We start from the raw sequence: 20,915 nt of genomic DNA, 5'->3' as shown, positions 1-20,915 counted from the left end.
AGCAGTACAGCTGGTGTGAAGACACTAGGACGTGTAGCCATGAATCCAATGGACTAAGTGGAAAACTCCAAGGAGAACAGGAACCAGGGGCTCTTGGTGGAACCGGGGCAGGGGAAATGTCAGAGACAGAAATATGAGACTCTGGGCGGTGATAAAATAAATCGTTTTAATGGGAGGCTTTCCGAAAGGGTAACTTTTTCTTGTGCTATGAAGCAGCCAGTTTCCTTGCCTTGGGGTTTCTTGGGTGGTGTCCTGACTGAACCCCTAGCCCCACCGGGAGCTGGATGTTAGTCTGACACTATGTTCAGCCCCTCCAGGATCCAGAGGTGTGTCTTAACATCAGGAGATTGGAGTCAGCTGGCAGTCAGTCCCAAACGTACAGTCCCTGTGTGTGTCCAGGCCTGAGGGAAAGGGGCAGAGGCTTCACTTCCGACTCAGGATATGTCTCCGTGGGGGGAGAAAAAAGGGGGCAAATCACTTTGAAAATTCAACTCTGACCTTTACAAAGAAAACTAATAGACACTTTAGTATTATATACAGGGTAGGGGCGAAAGGGAGTGGAGGGGAAATTGCACTTAATTACAGTAGGTTATAGTTTACACCCATTGGACAAATTTGCTTCTTCAAAAGAAATCTCGAGATCAGCTGGGAGGGGGTGGGGGAGGGGGGTCTGCAGATATTTACAGTGTGTTTGGCTCAGTTCAACAGCACGTGTCCTCCTCCTGTCAGTAACAGATTCAAGTTTTCACATCAGTTTGTTCGATGAAGGAGCATAATGCAGGCACGACAGCGTTCTCTCTTCCTCTTCTGCGGGTTTCTTGTCTCCCGCCTGTGGGCGGGATGGGAGTACTTGACGTCTTGGGAGAGGCATGGCAACAATACTGCATAGAAGGGAAGGGCTGCGCCTCGGAGCGGCTGTCTGAAGCGTCAGCAAGATGTCAGGTAAGCAGAGACCTCTCGAAGGTGCTTGTCAGGTCACTGGGCTTTTCTGTGACAGCTGCCCGGAGGGTGATGGTGTGGAAAATAGGGTCCTTGTTGCTGTGCACAAAGCAAGTGATGTGTGGTCATCACCAGGCTTGGAGAGGGCACTGCAGAGAGAGCAGAGAGAGCTCAGCTGTGTGCAGTTAGCGGGGACAATGGCCCTTGGTTTGTCTTCTCCAGGGGAGCTGAGACCCAAGTCAGCCGGCAAAGGGCCAAGGACCTAGTGCCTGCTCGATGCCACAGTGTTGGTCCTGAAGCACACTCCCTTTAGGAACACTCGGGAGCCAGATCTTCTGGCCACTCCAGAAGAGAGAAGTGAATTGCTGGGGACCTTGAATTAATCATAACTCACTGACCTTTATTCTGGAGTCAAGCTCCTCTTTCTTTGAGAGTGGGTTTTTATTTTAATGTTTATTTGTTTTTGAGAGGGGGGAGGGGCAGAGAGAGAGGGAGACACAGAATCTGAGCAGGCTCCAGGCTGTGAGCTGTCAGTACAAAGCCCGACGTGGGGCTCGAAGTCACAAACCGCAAGATCATGACCTGAGCCGAAGCTGGAAGCTTCTACCCAGGTGCCCTGAGAGTGGGTTTTACGATGTGCTCGGTGTGGGTGCAATGGCATCTGGACAGGAGCTTTTTGCCTCTCATGGAAGTCAGGGTTCTGTTCCTAAGACCTCTAAGGGCTGGGGTCCCCTAGACCATTGATCCCCAAACTTCAATGGACCTAAGAATACCAGACATCCCGTGAAAATGTGTATTCTGATGGAGTGGGCTTGTGGTGGACCTAAGAACCTGCATTTCTAATCAGTTCCCAGATTGTGCCAATGCTGCCGATCTACTTGAGCACATGAGAAAATGGCCACTTGCTCAAACGACCCATCAGGGAAGGAGTATGGGAAAGTGCTCTCTGTAGGCTTGCTCCTAATAGGACAAGAAACCTGGGCTGAAGGCCTCTGATGCCCAGATGAGGGCAGGAGACCCCAGAACAGATGGAGAAACCCCCTGAGAGGAGTTACCCCTTCCAGAGCCCTCGGCCTCATTCATTTCAACCGTCATGGCACACCATTCCCGTCCTTTTCCCTCCAGGGAGGCCCTTTTTGCTTCCCTCTGTCTCTTCTTTCCCTTTCACTTGTTTGGGCATCTAAGGGGAAAGTTCTGCCTTTTGAGTTAATGGCTCTTTCTCTAAAGACTCTTCCCTAAACACTTAGGAGCACACATAAGTGTGCGTGCGCACACACACCCACACGCACAGCCCCCCCCACCGTTACTACGAAAGGCCTATTATCCCATTATCATCTCATAACTCAGTGCTCCCAGCCATAATCCTGTATGAGGTTGCCATTATGCCCATTTTACAGATTAGGAAGACGAGTTCAAACAAAATGAATTGTCCAGGGTTTTAGAACTAGGACAGCATAGAGACAGAAATTCAAACTGGTTCTGGGTACCCTCCTGGCACATGTTCTTTCTATTATGCTCTGAGGTTAAGAGTCTTCTACTGGCTTTGTGTTCTTGGTCAAGGTATTCTCTTTGTGCCTCAGTTTTTTCATCTGTAAAATGGAAGTTGTAGAGGGATCGGGTGAGCCGATGCATGGGAAGTGTTCAGAATTAACACTGGGCTACACAGGGCGCCCTAGTCCGTGCTGCCCTCGAGCCCTCTTCAGAATGCGACTGAGCTGTACATTCATTTGAAGGGACCGGTTCTGACCCTTTTAAATTCTTGAGGCCCTTGTCAGGGTCCTCTGATACCCTTTGCCTCCTCTTCCTCCCGTCGCCCGCCCCCACTTTTGAGTCTCTTTACTTCCCACTATCAGCCCTTTTCCAATTTTCAGATTTCAGGGAAGGAGAGAGAAAATGGCTTGTGACCTTGCAGGTTTCAATAGAAGAGCAAACAAGAAGGGCAGATAAGGAGACGCCAGCGAGATTCTATGACCTGTCATTAGGGATGGGCTTCCCAGCTATCAAATGTTTGCTCACATAATAAAATGGTGGCAGAGCCCTAAATGTTGTCAAAGGAACTAGAGTTATTTGTCCCCTTCAGAGTCTAAACACAAACAGCTGATAAGGGGTGCGCTGTGGTCCCTCAGAACCAAGGCCTGGCACACACAGCCCCTCGGGGGCCTTGCCCAGAGGATCTGAGGGAACCTCCCTCTGAAGGGGGTGGTAGCTGTGGTGATTACGTATGGTAAGAGCTAACATTTATCGAGGTCCCACTGTGTACCAGGCACTGTGCTAAGGAAGGACTTTACTCACATCATTGTATTGGATTCACACATCAACCCTTTGAAGCAGGTAATTATATTCATTCATTTAATACATTTTTGAAGGCTGTCTATATACTTAGCACTTTTTTAGGCACAGGGGATGCAGCCACAAATAAGACCCTGTCCATACCCTCACAGAGTTTATATTCTAGAGAGAGATCTGAACAATAAAGTGAATGAATATATATGTATGTGTACACACATGTGTACATATATTGTACATATGTACACAAAATACAATTTCAGATGGAGATGAATGCTCTGTAGAAATATAAGCATGATGACAGGTTAGGGTGATTTGAAGGCAAAGGGAATAAATTATAGAGGGGAATCAGGAGGGGCCTCCTGGAGGTGGTGACATTTGAGCTGAATGAAATGAGGGAGCAAGCATGAAAAGATGTGCATTATGGAATTTGGGGGGCAGAAGAGACCACAAATGCAGAAGTCCTGAAGCGAGATCACTTCAATTCTGGTTCAGCTGAAGCCGGGTGAAAGAGGGAGGAGAGGAAGGAAGTGAGAAGGGCAGGGCCGGCAGGGGGCTGATTACACGGCAGGAGGCCTTGGAAGCCTCCATTTCAGCTTGGCTGCAATGGAACACTATTGGAGAGTTTTGACACGGGTGGGGGTGACATGATTGGTTTCCCCTCTCAAGAGATCATTCTGGCTGCTGCGTAGTGAACAGACAGTAACCACCATCGTGGGGCAGGAGTGGACGTAGGAGTGGGAAGCTGGGGCCAGTGAAGAGCATCAGTGAGAGCAGGGGCTGGACTGGTGGGGAGTGAGAAGTGCTCAGATGTGGGATGCAGAGCTTATCCATGGACTGGTTGTAGGGCGCGCAGAGAAGAATCAAGGAGACTCCCAGGTACCTCACCTGAATAACTGGTTACCATTTCTGGAAACGGAGAAGCCCCAGGACGAAGCAGTGCGAGTAGGGAGAAACGGGCAAAATGAAGAGTTCCTATTTTGGTGAGGCTTATCAGATACACCGGGCATTTGCATGTACATGCCCGAGCTGCACCGGCTTTGTGAATGGGCCACTCAAGGGAGAGGTCTGTACTGGAGACAGAAGTACACGATTCATCAGTGTGTATGCTTGATCCAGAGCCATGGGATTGGGGATCACCCAGGAGTGAACACAAAAGAGAATGAGTGATAGGGCCCTCCAACAACTAAATGTTGGGGAAACAAGCTGCCAGCTATGGAAATGAGGAGTGCCACAGTGGGGGAGAACCAGGAATGGGTATCGTTCCAGAAACCAAGTGAAAAAAGGAGGGAGGATCAGCTGTGTCAGAGGTGGAGGTCGGAAAGTCCCCATTGGGTTTGACAATATGGCGGCACTTGTGAGCTGGACCGGAGAGGTTCTAATGCGGTGTCAGGACAAATGCCCATCAGGAATAGCCCTAAGACAGAATTGGGGGTGAGGAAGTAGAGACCGTGAGTACAGATAACTTCCTGCTGTTATTAAGTTAGATTAATTATGGCTCCATTAATTAGAAGTAATGATTATACTTCAAGGAAATTGAGGCCTAGAAAGATTATAAATAACTTGCCCAGGGTCTCACAACAGAAAAGTCTATGCTCTTAAACACAAGGAAGGTTATTTCCTTCTACCTTCTGAGTGTGGTCACAGGGAGGCCACGGAGAAATAAATGCTACGTACAGTCTTCCTTCCTCAGGGTTGCCAGCAGGGGAGGCCAAGTTCACCCGAGCCGCCATGGGCTGGGTGTTCTAGGCCAAGCACCAAGCTAGGTATTTTACAAGATTTATAGCATTCAGTCTTTTTAATGACCGCCCAGAAGAGGAATCATTATTTTCATGTTACAAATGAGGAAACCGAAGCTCAGAGAGGCTAGGACTTTTGCCTGAGGTCACCCGGGTAGAAGGTGGTAGAATCTTGGGCCTGGGTCTGCCTAACTCCCAAGTCAGTGCTCTTAATCATCACACCATACTGGCTGACCACCAGCAGAGATGGTTGGAAGCTGTGGAATAGTTGCCAGGGATTTATGGCAAGGCTGTCCACCTCCCTGTCAGCACCCCTGACTGGTGGCTGCTCTAGGGGCCCTCTCCTGACCTCTCTATAAACTAGGAAGTGGAGCTGTAGGCACAGAGGTTGTGGAAACAGGATTCGGCTCTCAGCCTGCCCACACTTGTTCTAACCAAGGTCGGTGCTTGCTGCGGTCTGGTTTCCAGACTGGCGGGGCATTGTTTTGCAGGAGCTCAGGCACAGACCCACTCGTATGGTAACTCGCCAGCACCCAAGGTTGAGGAGGAGGGGGAGGCATAAGCTCTGGAAAGGACGGAGGGCAGGAGCTGCAGGTGAGACAGTCCCACCCTGAGATTCCTGAAATGTGATCCACAAGGCCCTGGGGCACGTCTGTCCTGACAATGGAAAATACTGGGATCAGATACCAGTTCAAATCCTGGTTTTAGCCTTCTACCTACATAACCTTGGGTCATTTTTATGAGTGCTTAAAAATGGATATTAGAAGGAGAGCATTGCCTAATGGATTTGGAGTGAGAAGACCAGTAGTCTGGAAGTTGAGTTCCAGGTTCATCATCTGTGTGAATTTGGCCAGATCCCACCTCCGAAGCTCAGTGTTTTGCTCTGTAAGTCGGCCTCGCAGAATGGGTGGGGAAGGTTGGCCACGAAAGGTAAGAATGGAAAAGCACCCGGAGTGCTGCTATGGAAATGGGAGGCACTCAAAAAATGTTAGTTCTGAATTCATTCATTCACTCACTCACTCACTCACTCATATTTACTGAATGTCTACTATAGCCCAGGCATTTGGCTAAGCACAAAGGCAGTCCCTGCTCTATTTGCTTTTATCCTGGGAGTGAACCTCCTTTGACCCCATGTAGTTCAGTGAGTTACATTTGAAGAAGTCGATAGAAAGTATCTCCTAAAGGATCACAGGTGGCAAGGAGAAACAGGGGGTTAGCACTCTGAGTACTTGACCATGTACCAGACACTGTCTCCTACACTTTGAAGATCCTGTGGTGGGGGGTGGGTAGGATTTTCTCCACGAGAGACGCAGAAGTGGTCTCGCAGGGTGAATCAACTGCCCAAGGTCACATGGCGAGTAGGGAAGGAACCAGGATTAATGCAAGGCTGCTGGGCTTTCCTAGAACTCTGGGGTGCTTCTACAGTAGCACTGCCCGGATACAGGATGTGTCCCTCTGCCCGGAGCTTCTGTGCACACTAATGGCCCCATTCGAGGCACACAGCAGCATGTGAAAGATTCGGAGAAGCCCCGCCTTGTGGTGTCTAACTTTAACCCAGCCGTTCACCCAATACTTATAATCAAGGGATCTTCCCCTCCTCACACCATGTGCCCCCAACTCCCAGCAATGGTCTTAAAACTCCTTTTGGAAAATAATACTTTAAAACAAAGAGAAAGCAGAATTGCCACCGGAACTCATTTCTGACCCTTTGCCTTGGGAACAGAGTTAGTGCAAATTTTCTTCACCTTGGTTCTTTCTGCTGTCAGGAGGCAGCACCTGTACCCTCACTTGACTTTGTTCTGCCCTTCCCCCCGCTTCCTCTTCTTCAGTTTGTAGGAAGGAAGTTTCCTGATTGGAACACCTATGTGGGCTAGATTTTACCCTTGTTCCTGACCGTTAACTCCACAACAGCAGCAAATACCATGGGTATTTTAGAGATGGATATTGGAAGATAAATATCGTTTAGGTGGAAGGAGTCTAGGATTTAGAGCCAAAGCCCAGAGTCTAAAGGTCCAGCTCTAGAAGTGATCACCTGTTGGACCTTGGGAAGGTCACTCTCCACCTCTGAGCCTCAGTTCATTCCTTTGTACTAAGGAAGTTTCAGTAAAAAGAAATGATGAGATCCTGTTCATGAGAAGTGTAAACATAAAATGCTATGTGAATAGTTTTATCCCAAGTGTAATCATCCTTCTTATCATCCCAGAAATGAGTCTACTACCAGACTCCTGGAATATCCAGGGACTTAGGGACAACTTCACGGTGGTTCTAGAGGGCTGTTCATGCAGCTTCAAGGTTGGCTGGCCACTCTGTCCAGTGGAGGGGAGACGCCATTTGGGGGCCAGATGCTCAGAGAGCATCTCCAAGTATTTTGATTAAGAGACAATTTCCTGAATTCAGAGGGCCTGTTTCAACAAGCAAGCATCAAAGTCAACTTGGGGAAGACAGGAATAATTAATCACAGCCCTGTCTAGGGCTGACCAAGCGGCAGATGGATTGATAAACCTTTCAAAGGGGAAGGTATTCCCAAGCAGGGCTGCTGCGCCTGGCTGCCCCCCTGATTGAGATTTGTGAGCACAGATAAATGTTTTCCCTGCTCACTACAAAGAGTGGGAAATCACACGGGAGTCGAAGGGCAGAGCAACAGGGGGTGTCCTTTCATCTTCCATTGGGTGAGAGAAGAGTGGCAGAGCCGGTCCCACACAACGCTCCCTCTCTCCCCAACTCCAGAGCCCAGCTACCTAGGCTGTGTGTGTGTGTGTGTGTGTGTGTGTGTGTGTGTGTGCACGTGCGCATGTGCACGCATTTCATGAATGCACATGCACACACCCAGGACATGCCAGGCCCTTAATCTACATGACCTCATTGAATCTCCAGAATAAGGAGATGTTACAACTCTCATTTTAAAGCTGAAGAAACAAGGGCTCAGAGAGGTCAAGGTAACCAAACAAGTGGCAAACCAGGAACAGAAGCTACTGCTCCACAACACTGCAGGACCAGGAGATGTGGGCAAAGGGAAAAACAGAGAACCTGAGCCCATGAAAGAACTTGCTCGGCAGCATGTGGCAGTGGAGGAGGTGTGATTCACAGGGCTCAGGTGGATAAAAGACCATCAACAAGACCAAACCCTGCTGAGAGCCACTGACATGAAGTTCAAGGTTGTTGCCTACTTATCTAGTAATCAATAAAGGCCAAACAGTTCCCACACTGCACAGACCCCAGCTCCTAAAAGGTCCTATTGTATTATTCTGGAATTGTCATGCATGCTCAGACATCTTGTCCTATTTCCTAACTCTCAGTGTCCCGTGACAGTCCAGCTGTCCAAGCGGCAATGATGAGCCGCACCTTTGGTTGTCTTTGCTACTTCATCAACCCTGCGTGGAGGTGGGAACCAGCCATCCACTGAAAGAGTGACTAACCCTCTGGATTTCCCACTTTTCATGCACCAGGAAGTCAATTCCAAGCTTCTTGACAGCAGACCAAGTAAATGCAGGTCCCCTCTAAGGCCAGGTTGTCTACTGGGGCATCTCCATGGGTTGGTTGAATTGGGTCATTCTCTGGAGCTTACAGCGTTCTGGGTCCAGCATGGGTCTTGAACTGGGGGCATTGGCCTCAGGACCCTGACTGCTTACTCCCTTTTTCCATTGATTAACTTGTGGAAAATCCTCAAAGGGTCCCTCTTGCAAAGCATGAAACTCTTTAGAGGGTGTGACTTTCCTGAGTCTCCCTTGGAAACACCTTTTCTATGGCTCACTGATTAATCTCCTGGGGAATACTCAGTCTCACTACCTAAAGGCTCTGTGTCACCCAGTCTCCAGTGATTTATCAAGCTGTAGTCATTTTTTGCTCTTGTTGGCAAAGCTGGGGGAGCAGTCAGTCCCTTTAGGCTGTGGCCCATCTTCTTTGCCCTGTAACCTCAGGGATTCCTCTAGCAAGTAACCAGGAGCCTGGGAAGGACCAGGCTTACGGCTCAGTCCACACACACCATGCTGTCTGCACGTCAGTAGCCCCAGCCATTGCCCTCTCCTGACTTCCTGCCGGCATTACCTGTTTACTGGAAGACATGTTGGTAAGCGTACTGATGCTGCTTGTATCCGTGACCACCATCGCAGACGGAAACCGGGATGTGTGCGAATACTGGGGGGGTTCCTGCTTGTGTGTGTACACTGGAGAGACAGAGTGAAGACAGAGTCAAGCTGAGATCACACAAGCACATGCACAGCTACAGATACCCCATCCCATCCCATCACTCCTGTGTCCCCAGGCAGACGGAAGGGCAGTGGTGGTGGCGGCGATGTTTTGGAAGGCAGTGTGATGGGGTGAAAACACTAGCCATGTGTTTAAATCCTCGCTCAATTACTTAACCTCAATTTTGTCATCTGTAAAATAGGAATGTAGGGTTAGAAAACATCATGTGGAAAGTACTTTGTACCAAAGAGCTTTGCACAGTGTCTTTCATGTAGTAGTGGACAGCACTTCTGTTCTCCTGACTTTCAAGTGTTTATTTATTTTTGAGACAGAGCGAGACAGAGCATGAACGGGGGAGGGGCAGAGAGAGAGGGAGACACAGAATCTGAAGCAGGCTCCAGCCTCTGAGCTGTCAGCACAGAGCCCGACACGGGGCCCGAACTCACGGACCGTGAGATCATGACCCAAGCCGAAGTCGGACACCCAACCGACGGAGCCACCCAGGCGCCCCGTGTTCTCCTGACTTTCAATAAAATGTTAGGTGCCCAGACATCAACAAGTGGCCCCCTCAGGCATATGTGACGCATCAGAGATTTTAAGACAAAAAAAAAAAAAGTTCTAAGCAGTTAGCAAACATAAACGAGCTGGCCAGCGCATGCTTGTTGTATCTGCCATGACTCAAGCACCTGGCCTCATGCAAGCAATTATAAATGAATTAACAATGATAATTAGACATGGATATAGTTAATTGTATAATCAACAATTATACAATTATAAATAATTATATAAATCTGGGTTGTTCCAGACTGCACTAAAATGACATCGTATGTCACATCATGCCATCGCAGAAATAGGAAGGATGACGAAGGGAGACAAGATTCAAATAAAACCTCCAGGAGCATGTGACTCGGTTTTTAGCTTTAACAGTACTTGTTCACCAAGTCTAGAACCTTTTGAGTTCTGTAACTGACCATTAGATTCATATAAACTCCAGGTCACATGACCTAACAGAAGCATGTGGCTGTTGGGCCATGAGGGAGGGAGCAGTTTATTCTCTACCAAAGCATCCTCTAGTAGGGAATGGGGTAAATGTCACCACTTGCCAGCCCAGCTTGTCCTTCCTGTGGAGGGAGGCCGGTTATTTCCTGGTCCGGGGGCCCCTAGCTGGGCCTTGGTGGTCCACAGGTCACTGGTGACCAGTGTCTGGCTGTCCCACCTAGGCCTGGCCACTGAGGAATCCTGCCCAGGTGAGGGGGCAGGGACAATTGGGGGCATATTGCCAGGCCCTGAAAAGACAGAAAGTGGGGTATGACATATGGTCCCAGACTCTGCTACAGGCTATGGCAGATTTTTTTTTAAAGCCACAAAAAAAAAAAAAAAAAAAAAAATGTGATTGGAATGTGAGATGGTGCATAGAAACAAGCTCCACAGGCCTGAGGCGGGGACAGAGCCTGAGGATAGAAGGCCGAACTTGGTTGCTCTTCCTTAGACCCATGGTTCCGATTGAGGCAGCCGGGGAGAAACAAAACTCCCCTTCCCCATTCCTGCCTCCTCTTATTAAAAACTCCCTTAATAAACAATGACTTGCATTTCTTTCACTCTTATGCTCACCAAACACGGTTCATACCAAGTCTTACTTCATCTCCATTATCACTCTACATTATTATTTCCATTTTACAGATGAGGAAAATTGAGGCCCAGAGAGTGGCTAAGTAACTTACCAATGGCTACACAACTGGTAAGTCTCAGGACCAGGATTTAAATCTAGGTGTGTCTGGCTCCAAGAGATGATCACTCTATTACAGAGACTTCTCTGGTGTTCCTGTGGGATGGTGCCTGCCATGATTTCTCCCCAGACTTGTAGGCCAGGGGCTGTATCCTGACATGGCCAGAGGGCTGGGGGCCTGGGGCTCAGGGTGGAGGGCAGAGATCTAGTGGCTGGCTGTGGGTGGGAAATAAGTGGTTGAAAGACAGGACTGAGAGTAGGTGTAGAAATAGGATATGAGAACTGGGGGGGGGGGGGGGGGGTTGGGGGAGGGGAGAAGTGCTAATATTCCTTATCCAGGATGGCATGCAGATGGCATTTTCCACCTGTGCTCATGATTCTCAATTCGAGATGTTCGGGGTGTGTAAATTGGAGAGCACGGGGATTCTAGAAGATTCTTCAATTTCAGGGAGGGCACATGGGATGCAAATTGCATTCCCACTCTTGCCATCTGGTAATGGCTGCTCAGACTTTCAGATTGAAAAGGCTAAGTTGAGGCTCATCAGGAAAAGGTACTGTGGCTGATTGGTGATATCTTCCATGGGTACCAAAGTGGGCAACAGTGGCATGTGTCCCACACATGTGCTACACCCTGCTTTCTTTCTCCAACTCCACTTATGTAAAGTGGGCCCTCAACTGTCCTCTTCAAACCTGCCCGCCCCCCAGGAATTGGGCGGGGGGGATCTAGGAAAGGCACAGACCACAGGAAGGTCATGCTGAGACACTGTCTGGGTTGATAACAGGTAGAGAAAAGTGACCAAATCAGTATACTTCCAAGCAAGTACAGATCCAGAGAGGGCAGAGGTGGGTTGCGTAGGGCCCTTGCTGGTACCTCCGCCCCACCCCCCCCAACCCGCCTGCATCCTTACTGTGGGAGTTCTGTAGCTGAGTCACGGCCGCCATGAAAGGCTGCTGAGTCATGTGGCTGCCGGGGCTTTGCTGCATGAGGGGCTGCTGGTGAGGGCTGTGTAGCTGCTGGGAGAACTGGACAGGCTGCAGGGCGGCCAGGCTGCCAGCCACACTGTTGATGACAGGGACGCTCTGTGCTTGGGAGGTGTTGAGGCCTGTGGGAGCAAGAAGGAAAGATCAGAGGTGGCTTCCGGGAAGGGGAGGGTTGAGTGCATGGATGAGGTCACCCACCGAGCCCCTGCTGTGAGCCAGGCAAGGCTGAGCTTTGCTTGAGAGATTGCACAGGAAACGACTTTCTAGATCCGTTATACAGACAAAGAAACTGAGGCTTGGAGAGATCGACCTGCTGACATTCCACGGTGAGTTGTAGATGGAAATGGGCTTACACAGATCTGAGGTGTGAGAGTCTCCCAAAGTCACCTGGCACCTCCCAAACTTGAGTTTGCCAGGGCCCTGGGAAAGCTGCCTCTACTTGCCCACTCCCTCCAGGCCCTGAGAGGGCTGCCCGGTGCCCTCAGGGCACTTAAAGGAGGCAGATTAGTGCCCAGGCCTGTCTGTCCAGCAGAGGGCAGGAGTGATCAGGAACTCACATTTCGACAAAACAACAAAACCACCTCCACAGTCCTAGGAGTACGAAGCCAGAACACCCTCATTTAGTGGACTTGTGCAAAGACCCCGACAGAGGTCAGATGCTCATTCTCTTGCCGATAGCAGAGAGCAGGAAAAACAGCAGACCTCAGCCAGTTCTATGAAGTGGACGTAACTCATCCAGTGGCACGGGGCTTGTGGCATCCAGAGGTCCAGGTACTGGGAGGAGGTACGACTCACTTACTGAGTCGTAAGTGAAAGGTTGACAGTTAGTTTACAGTGGTTCTTGCCATCTTTCTGTTCTGGGGGTGGGAGGCTTCTGTGGTACTGCTCCATGCCTGTGTCCTGAAGCCTCTTCAGAACCAGGGCCGGCACTACAGAGACTGGGTCCCTGGTCCCACATCTCTGGGCAGGAGTGTGGGGGAGACAGCTGAGGCAGAGTATGAGTAGGGATGAGGGGATCAGGGGCAAGACACCCTGACCTCTTTCCTGGGGCTGTCAATGTTCCTTTGACCGTGCTTTCTGTGAAATGGGGGGCAGGATGGGAGGGAAGAAGAAAATCCAGAAAAAGGTGTCTAGGCAAGTGTAGAAGGGACAACTCGAGAGCCTTTCCTGAAACAGAGAGGGTTCCAGAAGTGGGTTTGTGGGAAGTCTTCCAGGGAGATAGCACAAAGACCTCAGCTGCTGCTTACTCAGGGCTTTAGCTGATACTGTTATCAGAACCCTAAAAGGCAAGGCTCCTGAGCGGAAGTGAAGGAAGAAGCCCCCTCCTGGCTTCCCTGGGTGGGGATGGGGCCGGGTCCTCTGATCGCCCTCAGACCAGCACTATCTCCCATTCCCCAGGGGCTCACCTGATACCCTGATATCCTGTTTCCCTCTTCTGCCTTCCACTGTGGTCTGTCTCCTGGGAGGCCCCAGATGCTTGCTGTTCCCCCGGGGAGCCCATTACAGCTGCTCTTTCGGGAAATCCCTGCCCAGAAAAGCAAATTACCCTGCCTAGAGTGGATGACATTTGAGGGCACAGTTCTGAAACCTGCCTGTGCTTTAGAGTCATCTGGGGGAGCTCTTTAAGAAATACACATTCCTCCGCCCCACCCAAGACTTAATGAGTCAGAACCTTCCGAGGTGAGGCCCAGGAATCTTATTTTCAACACCGTCTGTGATGCTGCTGTGCCTCAATTCCAGGATCCAGAGCCACTGATGTCATCCTAGCTCCCGCGAAGTGTGACTCGTGGCCTTTTCCCCTGCTTTCTGCGCACTGGTTCCTGCCCTAGAAGCATGTTGTGCAGCCCAGGGGATGAAGAGAGTGTGAGGAGTCGGCAGTGCTGGGGCCTTTGTTATCACTTCTCCATGGGCCTCTGTGGTCCCCAGGCAGGACCCACACACTCAACCCAACAGTTGGCCACATGAAGGTGCCTGCAAGTAATTATTCATCCTGACACTCTGTAGGGTAGGACCATGTGTCTCAGCTGGGTTTTCTGTTGACGCTCACCATTGTTCATGCTCCCTCCACTCCAAGCACACGCACGCACGCACACGCACACCCTTCCAAGGGCCACCTACACTCTGGTGCTGCCCACCTGCAGTAGATTAGGACTACAGTGAGAAGGTAGACAAGTGTGGGTGAGGAGATTAGGAGGAACGAGATTGAAAAATATGGGATAGCTCCAGGAAAAATTTTAGTTCAGATAGTGCCTAAGAAAATATGTAATTGTGGGGGCGCGTGGGTGGTTCAGTCGGTTGAGCGTCCGTCTGACTTAGCTCAGGTCATGATCTCACACTCTGTGAGTTCAAGCCCTGCATCGGGCTCTGTGCTGACACCTCAGAACCTGGAGCCTGCTTCGGATTCTGTGTCTCCCCCTCTCTCTGCCCCTCCCCTGCTCACGCTCTGTCTCTCTCTGTCTCAAAGATAAATAAAAACATTTAAAAAAAAATTAAAAAAAAAAAGAAAATATGTAATTGTGTAGCTGTCGGCCAAAGCTTGATGTGGGAAGAAAAGAGGCAAGTGGGATGGTTCATGTATCATTTTGGTCGTGGAAATAAAGAGGTGGCATATCTTACTCATGGGTCTTTTACTCAAATCTTCTAGAAGGCGAGCAAGCTGGGTTTAGATATCCTATCTCATTCTCAAACCCTGGTGTTAGTCTGGTTACCATATTCCTGTGAAAAGGCAGTAAGTTCAAAATAAATTTTTATTTGGTAAGCCCTCTAAATGCTTCTCTACTCCCATTTCTCTCTGCAAAGAAATGCAGGGTGCAACCATTTCTTTAAAAAAATTTTTTTTTTAAGGTTTAATTTTCAGAGGCAGAGAGAGACAGAGTGGGCGGGGGGTGGGGGAGGGCAGAGAGAGACACAGAATCCGAAGCAGGCTCCAGGCTCTGAGCTGTCAGCACAGAGTCCGATGTGGGGCTCGAACGCACAGACCGTGACATCATGACCTGAGCTGAAGTCGGACGCTCACCTACTGAGCCACCCAGGCGCCCCTGGGTACATCCATTTCTGAGCAGTTGAGGATACAGTGAGAGCCACACATACTCAGGAAAGCCGTGCCTCCCGTAGGCCCAGCCCTGTTTTGCCCTCAAAGAACACATAAGCCGTCTCCTCAGAAGGGATGAGTTGCTACTTTGCTGGGGCTGATTTAGAGAGAGAGAAGAGAGAAACAGGAAAAGGTGATAAAATACAGAGGAGTCGGTGCAGCCACAAGGGCAGAGGAACAATGTCAGTTAAAACAAAGATGAGCAATGCGCCTTCCTTCGATCCCTCCTGAGACTTCTTGGGAGCGCTTCCCAGGGTCACAGTGGTGACTTGGCCTTAGCTGTCACGACTGAGCTGAGAACACACTGAACACTCATCCACATTAGGATTCTGAGGGAGCCATCCACAGACATGGCCCCAGTCAGCCTTCCCATGCCCTGAACAGGCCCATCTGTGAGGATGTGGAATGAGGGCCTCCTAGACCTGGGAGGACCTGATCCATTCACCAGTCTCCAGCCATGTTTCTCCTTAAAGACTCGGAGATGCTCCGCCAGTTTCCCTCAGAGCTCCCTCTCACTGGACTTGCACCACTGGGCAAACAGGCGTCCCATGACCACATGAAATTCCCTGTTTAGAAGGAAGCCCATTGTTGTTCCATCTTTGCCAACACAAAGAAACATCAGCATAACTTTGTGGAAAATCCACCGTAAACTTAGTGGTCGAAATGAACACTAGACAAAAGTATAAGCTATGATGTTATACATACTCACGCCTTATAGATTGGCAAGCATGTTTCTACACACTATTATTTAATCACCTCAGCAACCCATTTTACAGATGAGGAAACAGAACCTCATTAAGGTTAATGATTTGCCCCAGGATGCACAGCTGGTGAGTTGTGCCCAAGATTCACCTTGATTCTGTTATTTTCTCTTTCTTTAGGCTAAACAATCCAAATACGGTTGAGGAGAGAGAAAAGGAACTAAACAAGTGGAATCAAATCCTACAAGTGGTGGGTGAGTTTGAAGGGGGTCTGCTAGGAACTGTTTTGAAACTCAGGTTGACTTACTTCCCACACTTCTCCTTACTTACCCCCGAAGTTTTCTGACCAAGAACAGAACTTACTTTGTGCAATGGCCATGACTCCAGAGAGGGGGGTCATGATGAGGTTTTGAGATTGCTGGGGATTATGGTGGGACAGGCTGTGGATATTCGTCAAGGTGCTGACGGGGGGCAGACCACCTCCTGAGACTGAGATCTGCTGGAGAGAAAAAACAAAAACACCATGAGTGGAGCTGGGATTGCAAAAAGCAGTGTCCAAATTGACATAACTCAGGGCACCTAGGGGCTCAGTCGGTTAAGCGACTGACTTTGGCTCAGGTCATGATCTCGTGGTCTGTGGGTTTGAGCCCCGCATTGGGTTCTGTGCTGACAGAAAAAAAAAATTTTTTTTAATGACATGACTGAGCAATTCCTTGGCACAGCTCATTCATTCATTCATTCATTCAGTAAAAATTATTAAGCATACACTGAGGCACATTTCTAGATGCTGGAGATAGAGAAGTAAAATACCCAATAATCCCTTCCCTATGGTGCTTCCAGTGGTTGACTATCTTTTTTTCTTTTAAGTAAAAAATATTTTTAACATTTATTTATTTTTGAGAGACAGAGTGCAAGCAGGGGAACGACAGAGAGAGGAGACACAGAATACGAAGCAGGCTCCAGGCTCTGAGCTGCCAGCCCAATGTGGGGCTCGAATCCACAACCCATGAGATCATGACCTGAGCCAAAGTTGGAGGCTCAACTGATTGAGCCACCCAGGTGCCCCTCATTGGTTGACTATCTCTGAGTTCCTAGCCTGCCTTAGACATTCTTCTGCCCATGGGGTATTAGAGGACTGTCACTTGCTTAATTTGGAAGTATCCTCTGTTCTGCTCTGTACCTTGTATATTATTGGTGCTAAAGACACGTGGCTGCTAAAAATAATAACTGAAGAAATGCTCTGGGAGAGCAGACTGGGGACCAGGCAGAAGTGCAAGAAAGCTTTCACGGACTACAGGCTCCATTAAGTACCACTTGTACATTAACTTACAAACTTCATGATAGTTCCATAAGGCAGATACTTCTGCCATCCCTGTTTCCCTGATGAAAAAAACCAAGGGTCAGAGTAGATATGTATAATGCCTAAGATCCAATAACCTAGTAAATGGTATATCTGGTATTCAAACACAGGTCTGTCTGCCTCTAGAATTTGAGTTCTTTTAGAGAACTTCTTTTAGAGAGAAACTTTCCCCACCCCTGCAATTATTATCAAGGGTTGCAGGGGGATCAGACATCATTGGGCTTCTCTACCTTTTCCAAATCTCCACTATCCATTAAAAGATTTTTATTTTTTATTTTTTGGTCAAGGAACTGATGTTGTAATGAGAAAGCTACTAAACAATAAGCCCTCGGCCCCAGGTGCCCCCATTCTGTTTCACCATTATATTTTAGTGATAGGTTAGTAAGAGAAAGCTACTGATTTTCACGTGTTTACTTCATACATCCTTTGGGGGGGGGGGATCGAATCCTTTTATTTATTCCTAATAGTGTCTTTTCCTTATTGATTTTCTTCATTTCTCCAAACGTATAATGACATCACAAGCACATGTGCTGATAGGGTCTCTTCCTTGCTAGTACTCATATGTGTACATGTCTATTGCATTGGTTAGAACTTTCTAAATAGTATCAAACAGTAACAGCTGTAATAGATGTGCTTGCTTTGATTCTGATGTTTTCAGAAATGCTTCCAGTGTTTCCCCATTAATTATAAGGAGCTATCACTTTCACACACACCCACACCCACTTTTGGTGATGAAGCATTTTAATACTTACAGTTTTAAAATAATTTCTAAAATTATTAAGAAAGGGTGTCTCAGGCCACCTAGCTGGCTCTGTTGGTGGAGCACATGACTCTTGATCTCGGGGTTGTAAGTTCAAGCCCCACGTTGGGTGTAGAGATTACTTAAAAATAAAATCAGGAAGGAAGGAAGAAAAGGAGGGAGGGAGGGAGGAAGAAAGGAAGGAAGGAAGGGAGTGAGGAAGGAAGGAAGGAAAGAAGGGAGGGAGGGAGAAAGGAGGAAGAAAAGAAAGAAGGAAGGAAGGAAAATAGAGGTCTCCCATCATTGTGAACTGCTCCAGACATTCTTGATGGTATTAGGACCACTGGGAAACGTTTTAGGGTTAGGATACAAACATTCAGTGTCTGAGTAACTCAGTTGCCCTTCCTCCCAGAGCTTGTCAAATTATAGGTCGCACACCAGCACCCAGGTAAGACACTACCTCCCACCTTGACCTGGTCAGCCACAGAGCTTCCAAGGTTAATTTGAAAAAGAAAGAAAGAAAAAAACCAAACAGGTTTGTTTGTGTTTTTAAAATGGGCATCGAGAAAGGAGTTGGGGGGGTCACGTGACCAAGAAGGAATTCCGACCACATCAAACAAGAGAGAACCAGCCTGTTTGCTGGACTTGTTTTTCAAAATGTCAGAGTCATTAAAAAAAAAAAATCAGTAACCTGCCTTCGGACTTCCTTTGGGTAATGTAGTCCTTTGGAGAAAGTCAATGAAGTGACGGTAATCTCTCCTGTTTCAATGTTTGATTTTAATGGTGAAAGACAAACGCAGATGCCGACGATAAAAACAACTTAAATGTGCATGGCTTCAGAGTCTGTAATGTGCTTCCACTGACTGTCCTCAATAGGTATCGACACAGCTAGGGAGGGCATTATTATCACTGCCCCTGTGTTACAGATTAAGAGTCTGATCCCCCGACGAGTTGCAAGACTAACACTAGGTCCCTTGACTAGTGAGTGAGGAAGCCAGAATTCAAACTCAGTTTTACTAGAGTTCAAATACTTACTGTTTGGGGGTAACCTTGGTCAAGTGCCTTCCCACTAAAATGCAACCATTCTTTTCTATTTGTCACCAAGACTGAAGGAAGCCCGGGGCTGCCAAGGACGCAGCTGGGTTTGAATTACATGAATGCTGCCATTTGCAGAACTTTCACCTATGTTAAGTGCTTTACTGCCTACAGCCTAAGAGGTTAGTGTTATTGCCCCTACATTGTGGACAAGGAAACTGAAGCTGAAGAAGTAAAGAAATTTGCACAAGAAGTGGTGTTGGTATTGAAAGCAGGCCATTTGCCGCCAAGGTTTTTCACTGTTAGGCTATACTGCTTCAATGTGAAAGAATCCAGAATGTGCTTTTTAATTATTATTGTTATTTTTTAAGTAAACTCTACACCCAGTGTGGGGCTCAAACTCACGACCCTGAGATCAAAAGCCACATGCTCCACTGATGGAGCCAGCCAGGCACCCCAGTATGTGCTTTTGAAAAAAAAAAAAAAGGAGAGGGGCACCTGGGTGGCTCAGTAGGTTAAGTACCTGAATTCAGCTCAGGATCTCAACATTCATGAGTTCGAGCCCCGTGTCTATGCTGACAGCTCAGAGCCTGGAGCCTGCTTCAGATTCTGTGTCTCCCTCTCCCTCTGCCCCTCCCCTTTCATGCTCTGTCTCTCTCTCAAAAATAAACAAACATTGAAAAAATTATCTATGAAAAAAACAACAACAAGGTTCAACATACACAAACTGCAACCCTAAATCTGGCCAGCTTTTTGTCAATGCATTTGGGTATGGGAGAGGGGACAGATAGTGCAAAAGAAAGCTCAAATGATCAGCAGCATTTCCCAAACTAATTACTGGGGTAAGATTTCCAATTCACGTCCCACTGACAGTACACAAGAGATTGTCACTCCTCACATGGGGCTTACCCAAACGACAGCGGAGCTATAAGCAGCCCTCACACCAACCCCATGACGCAGGCATTATTACCCCCCATTTTATAGATGAGGAAGCTAAAGTTAAGCAACATATCCATCTGATTGCTGAGCCCAAGGCTTACACACACTGGTTCTCTTGCCCATGTTATTTTTAACCATACTCCACTCTTGCCTTGGTGGACCACAATCTGTGATGCACCTGTTAGATATTAACAGAAAACAGATTCTTGAATTTGGGCATCCAGTAATAGTGACATAACATATGAACCAGGGTGTTGGAGACTAGTAAAAAGCTGGTCCCTGCAAACAAGCTTCCAGGTGTTTGCTAACGTTGAGGTGTGCTCTCTTGGTCAATCATCAATCCAATAATATACTGGCCATTAGGGCACTGCTGAGCAGAACAGGAAGCAGAAAGTGTGTCTGCAGGCTGCCTTTGGAGCAGCCCCGGCTTGGGGTGAGGCCACTTGCCTCTTAGGAAAAAGAGAAGGAGGGTGCAAGGGAAACCCCAAGGACCTTCAAGCAATAGAAACAGAGACTTGAAGGATTTCATGCACTGAGAAGTCAAGACTTCTTCCACAAGACCCTCTTCCCCAGGGCAGCTTGGGCAATCCTTACTCTTAACCTGTTTGGGTCTCAAAGTGACTCATGAAGACTTGTCTGTGCCTCTTACAAAGTAGCCACACAAACGGTTTTTCATGAAGAAAAGGCATAAGGGATGAGGGGAGGGAAAGGGGGCTACAAAATGCCTCCCCCAGGAGCGCCTTTTCATTTTTGTTTGCACAGACCACTACCAGGGAAAGCAGCTCGCGTCCCCGAGACGAGAGTTGGCCGAGCCATCACTCCTCTTGGAAACTACACTTTGTTTTTCCTCCAGGGAGCTGGGGACTCAATCACCTGTGACTCACCATTCCTGTGTTGCCTACACAGCACACACGTCAAGGTCTAAAATGGCATCTGCTCCCCGTCCCCTTCCCCCACGCCGGCCCCCACCTGCCCCTGGGTCAGACACCTTGAGGGAATGTGTGCGGCTCCACCTTGAGCGTGGAAGCCAGGAACCTGCAGCTCCTCCCCCCCAACCCCCCCACTGAAACATGGAGCATGACCCAAAGAATAAAGTTTTCCATTTCCTGCCCTTACTCGTGTCGTAATGCTTGTTTCTCTCTGGGGCTGCGCTCCCCTGCACTCGTGCTGTTAGAGAATGAGAGCCTTGAAAAT

At 48.4% G+C, this 20,915-nt stretch overlaps 1 protein-coding gene and 1 long non-coding RNA gene across 12 annotated transcripts in view; one reads left to right on the top strand and one right to left on the bottom strand.

The window, feature by feature from the left end:
• Window positions 1-20,915, bottom strand: part of HNF1B (HNF1 homeobox B) — an 82,879-nt gene that overhangs the window by 26,702 nt on the left and 35,262 nt on the right. For 2 of the 11 annotated variants that reach the window (XM_060646641.3, XM_060646644.3), the window contains exons 6-9: window positions 16,012-16,147; window positions 11,784-11,978; window positions 9,009-9,127; window positions 153-1,088 (exon numbers count right to left, since the gene is read on the bottom strand). In XM_060646641.3, coding sequence (XP_060502624.1) covers window positions 1,068-1,088; window positions 9,009-9,127; window positions 11,784-11,978; window positions 16,012-16,147 — 471 coding nt within the window. In that variant the 3' untranslated portion in view covers window positions 153-1,067. Of the gene's footprint in view, window positions 1-152; window positions 1,089-9,008; window positions 9,128-11,783; window positions 11,979-16,011; window positions 16,148-20,915 lie in introns of those variants that run through there. The other 9 variants (XM_060646643.3, XM_060646645.3, XM_078437452.2 and 6 more) reach the window with 6 other exon arrangements.
• LOC132687964 (uncharacterized) lies at window positions 847-20,827 on the top strand. The gene is made up of 3 exons (XR_009614357.2): window positions 847-942; window positions 15,829-15,902; window positions 20,484-20,827. It is a non-coding gene; the product is annotated as an uncharacterized LOC132687964 (long non-coding RNA).

Source organism: Panthera onca, chromosome E1, assembly GCF_046562875.1.
Source record: "Panthera onca isolate mPanOnc1 chromosome E1, mPanOnc1 haplotype 2, whole genome shotgun sequence".
In the NCBI taxonomy this organism is placed as follows: domain Eukaryota; kingdom Metazoa; phylum Chordata; class Mammalia; order Carnivora; family Felidae; genus Panthera; species Panthera onca.
Note: the sequence above shows the minus strand (reverse complement) of the source record. Positions and strands in the feature narration are given on the sequence as shown.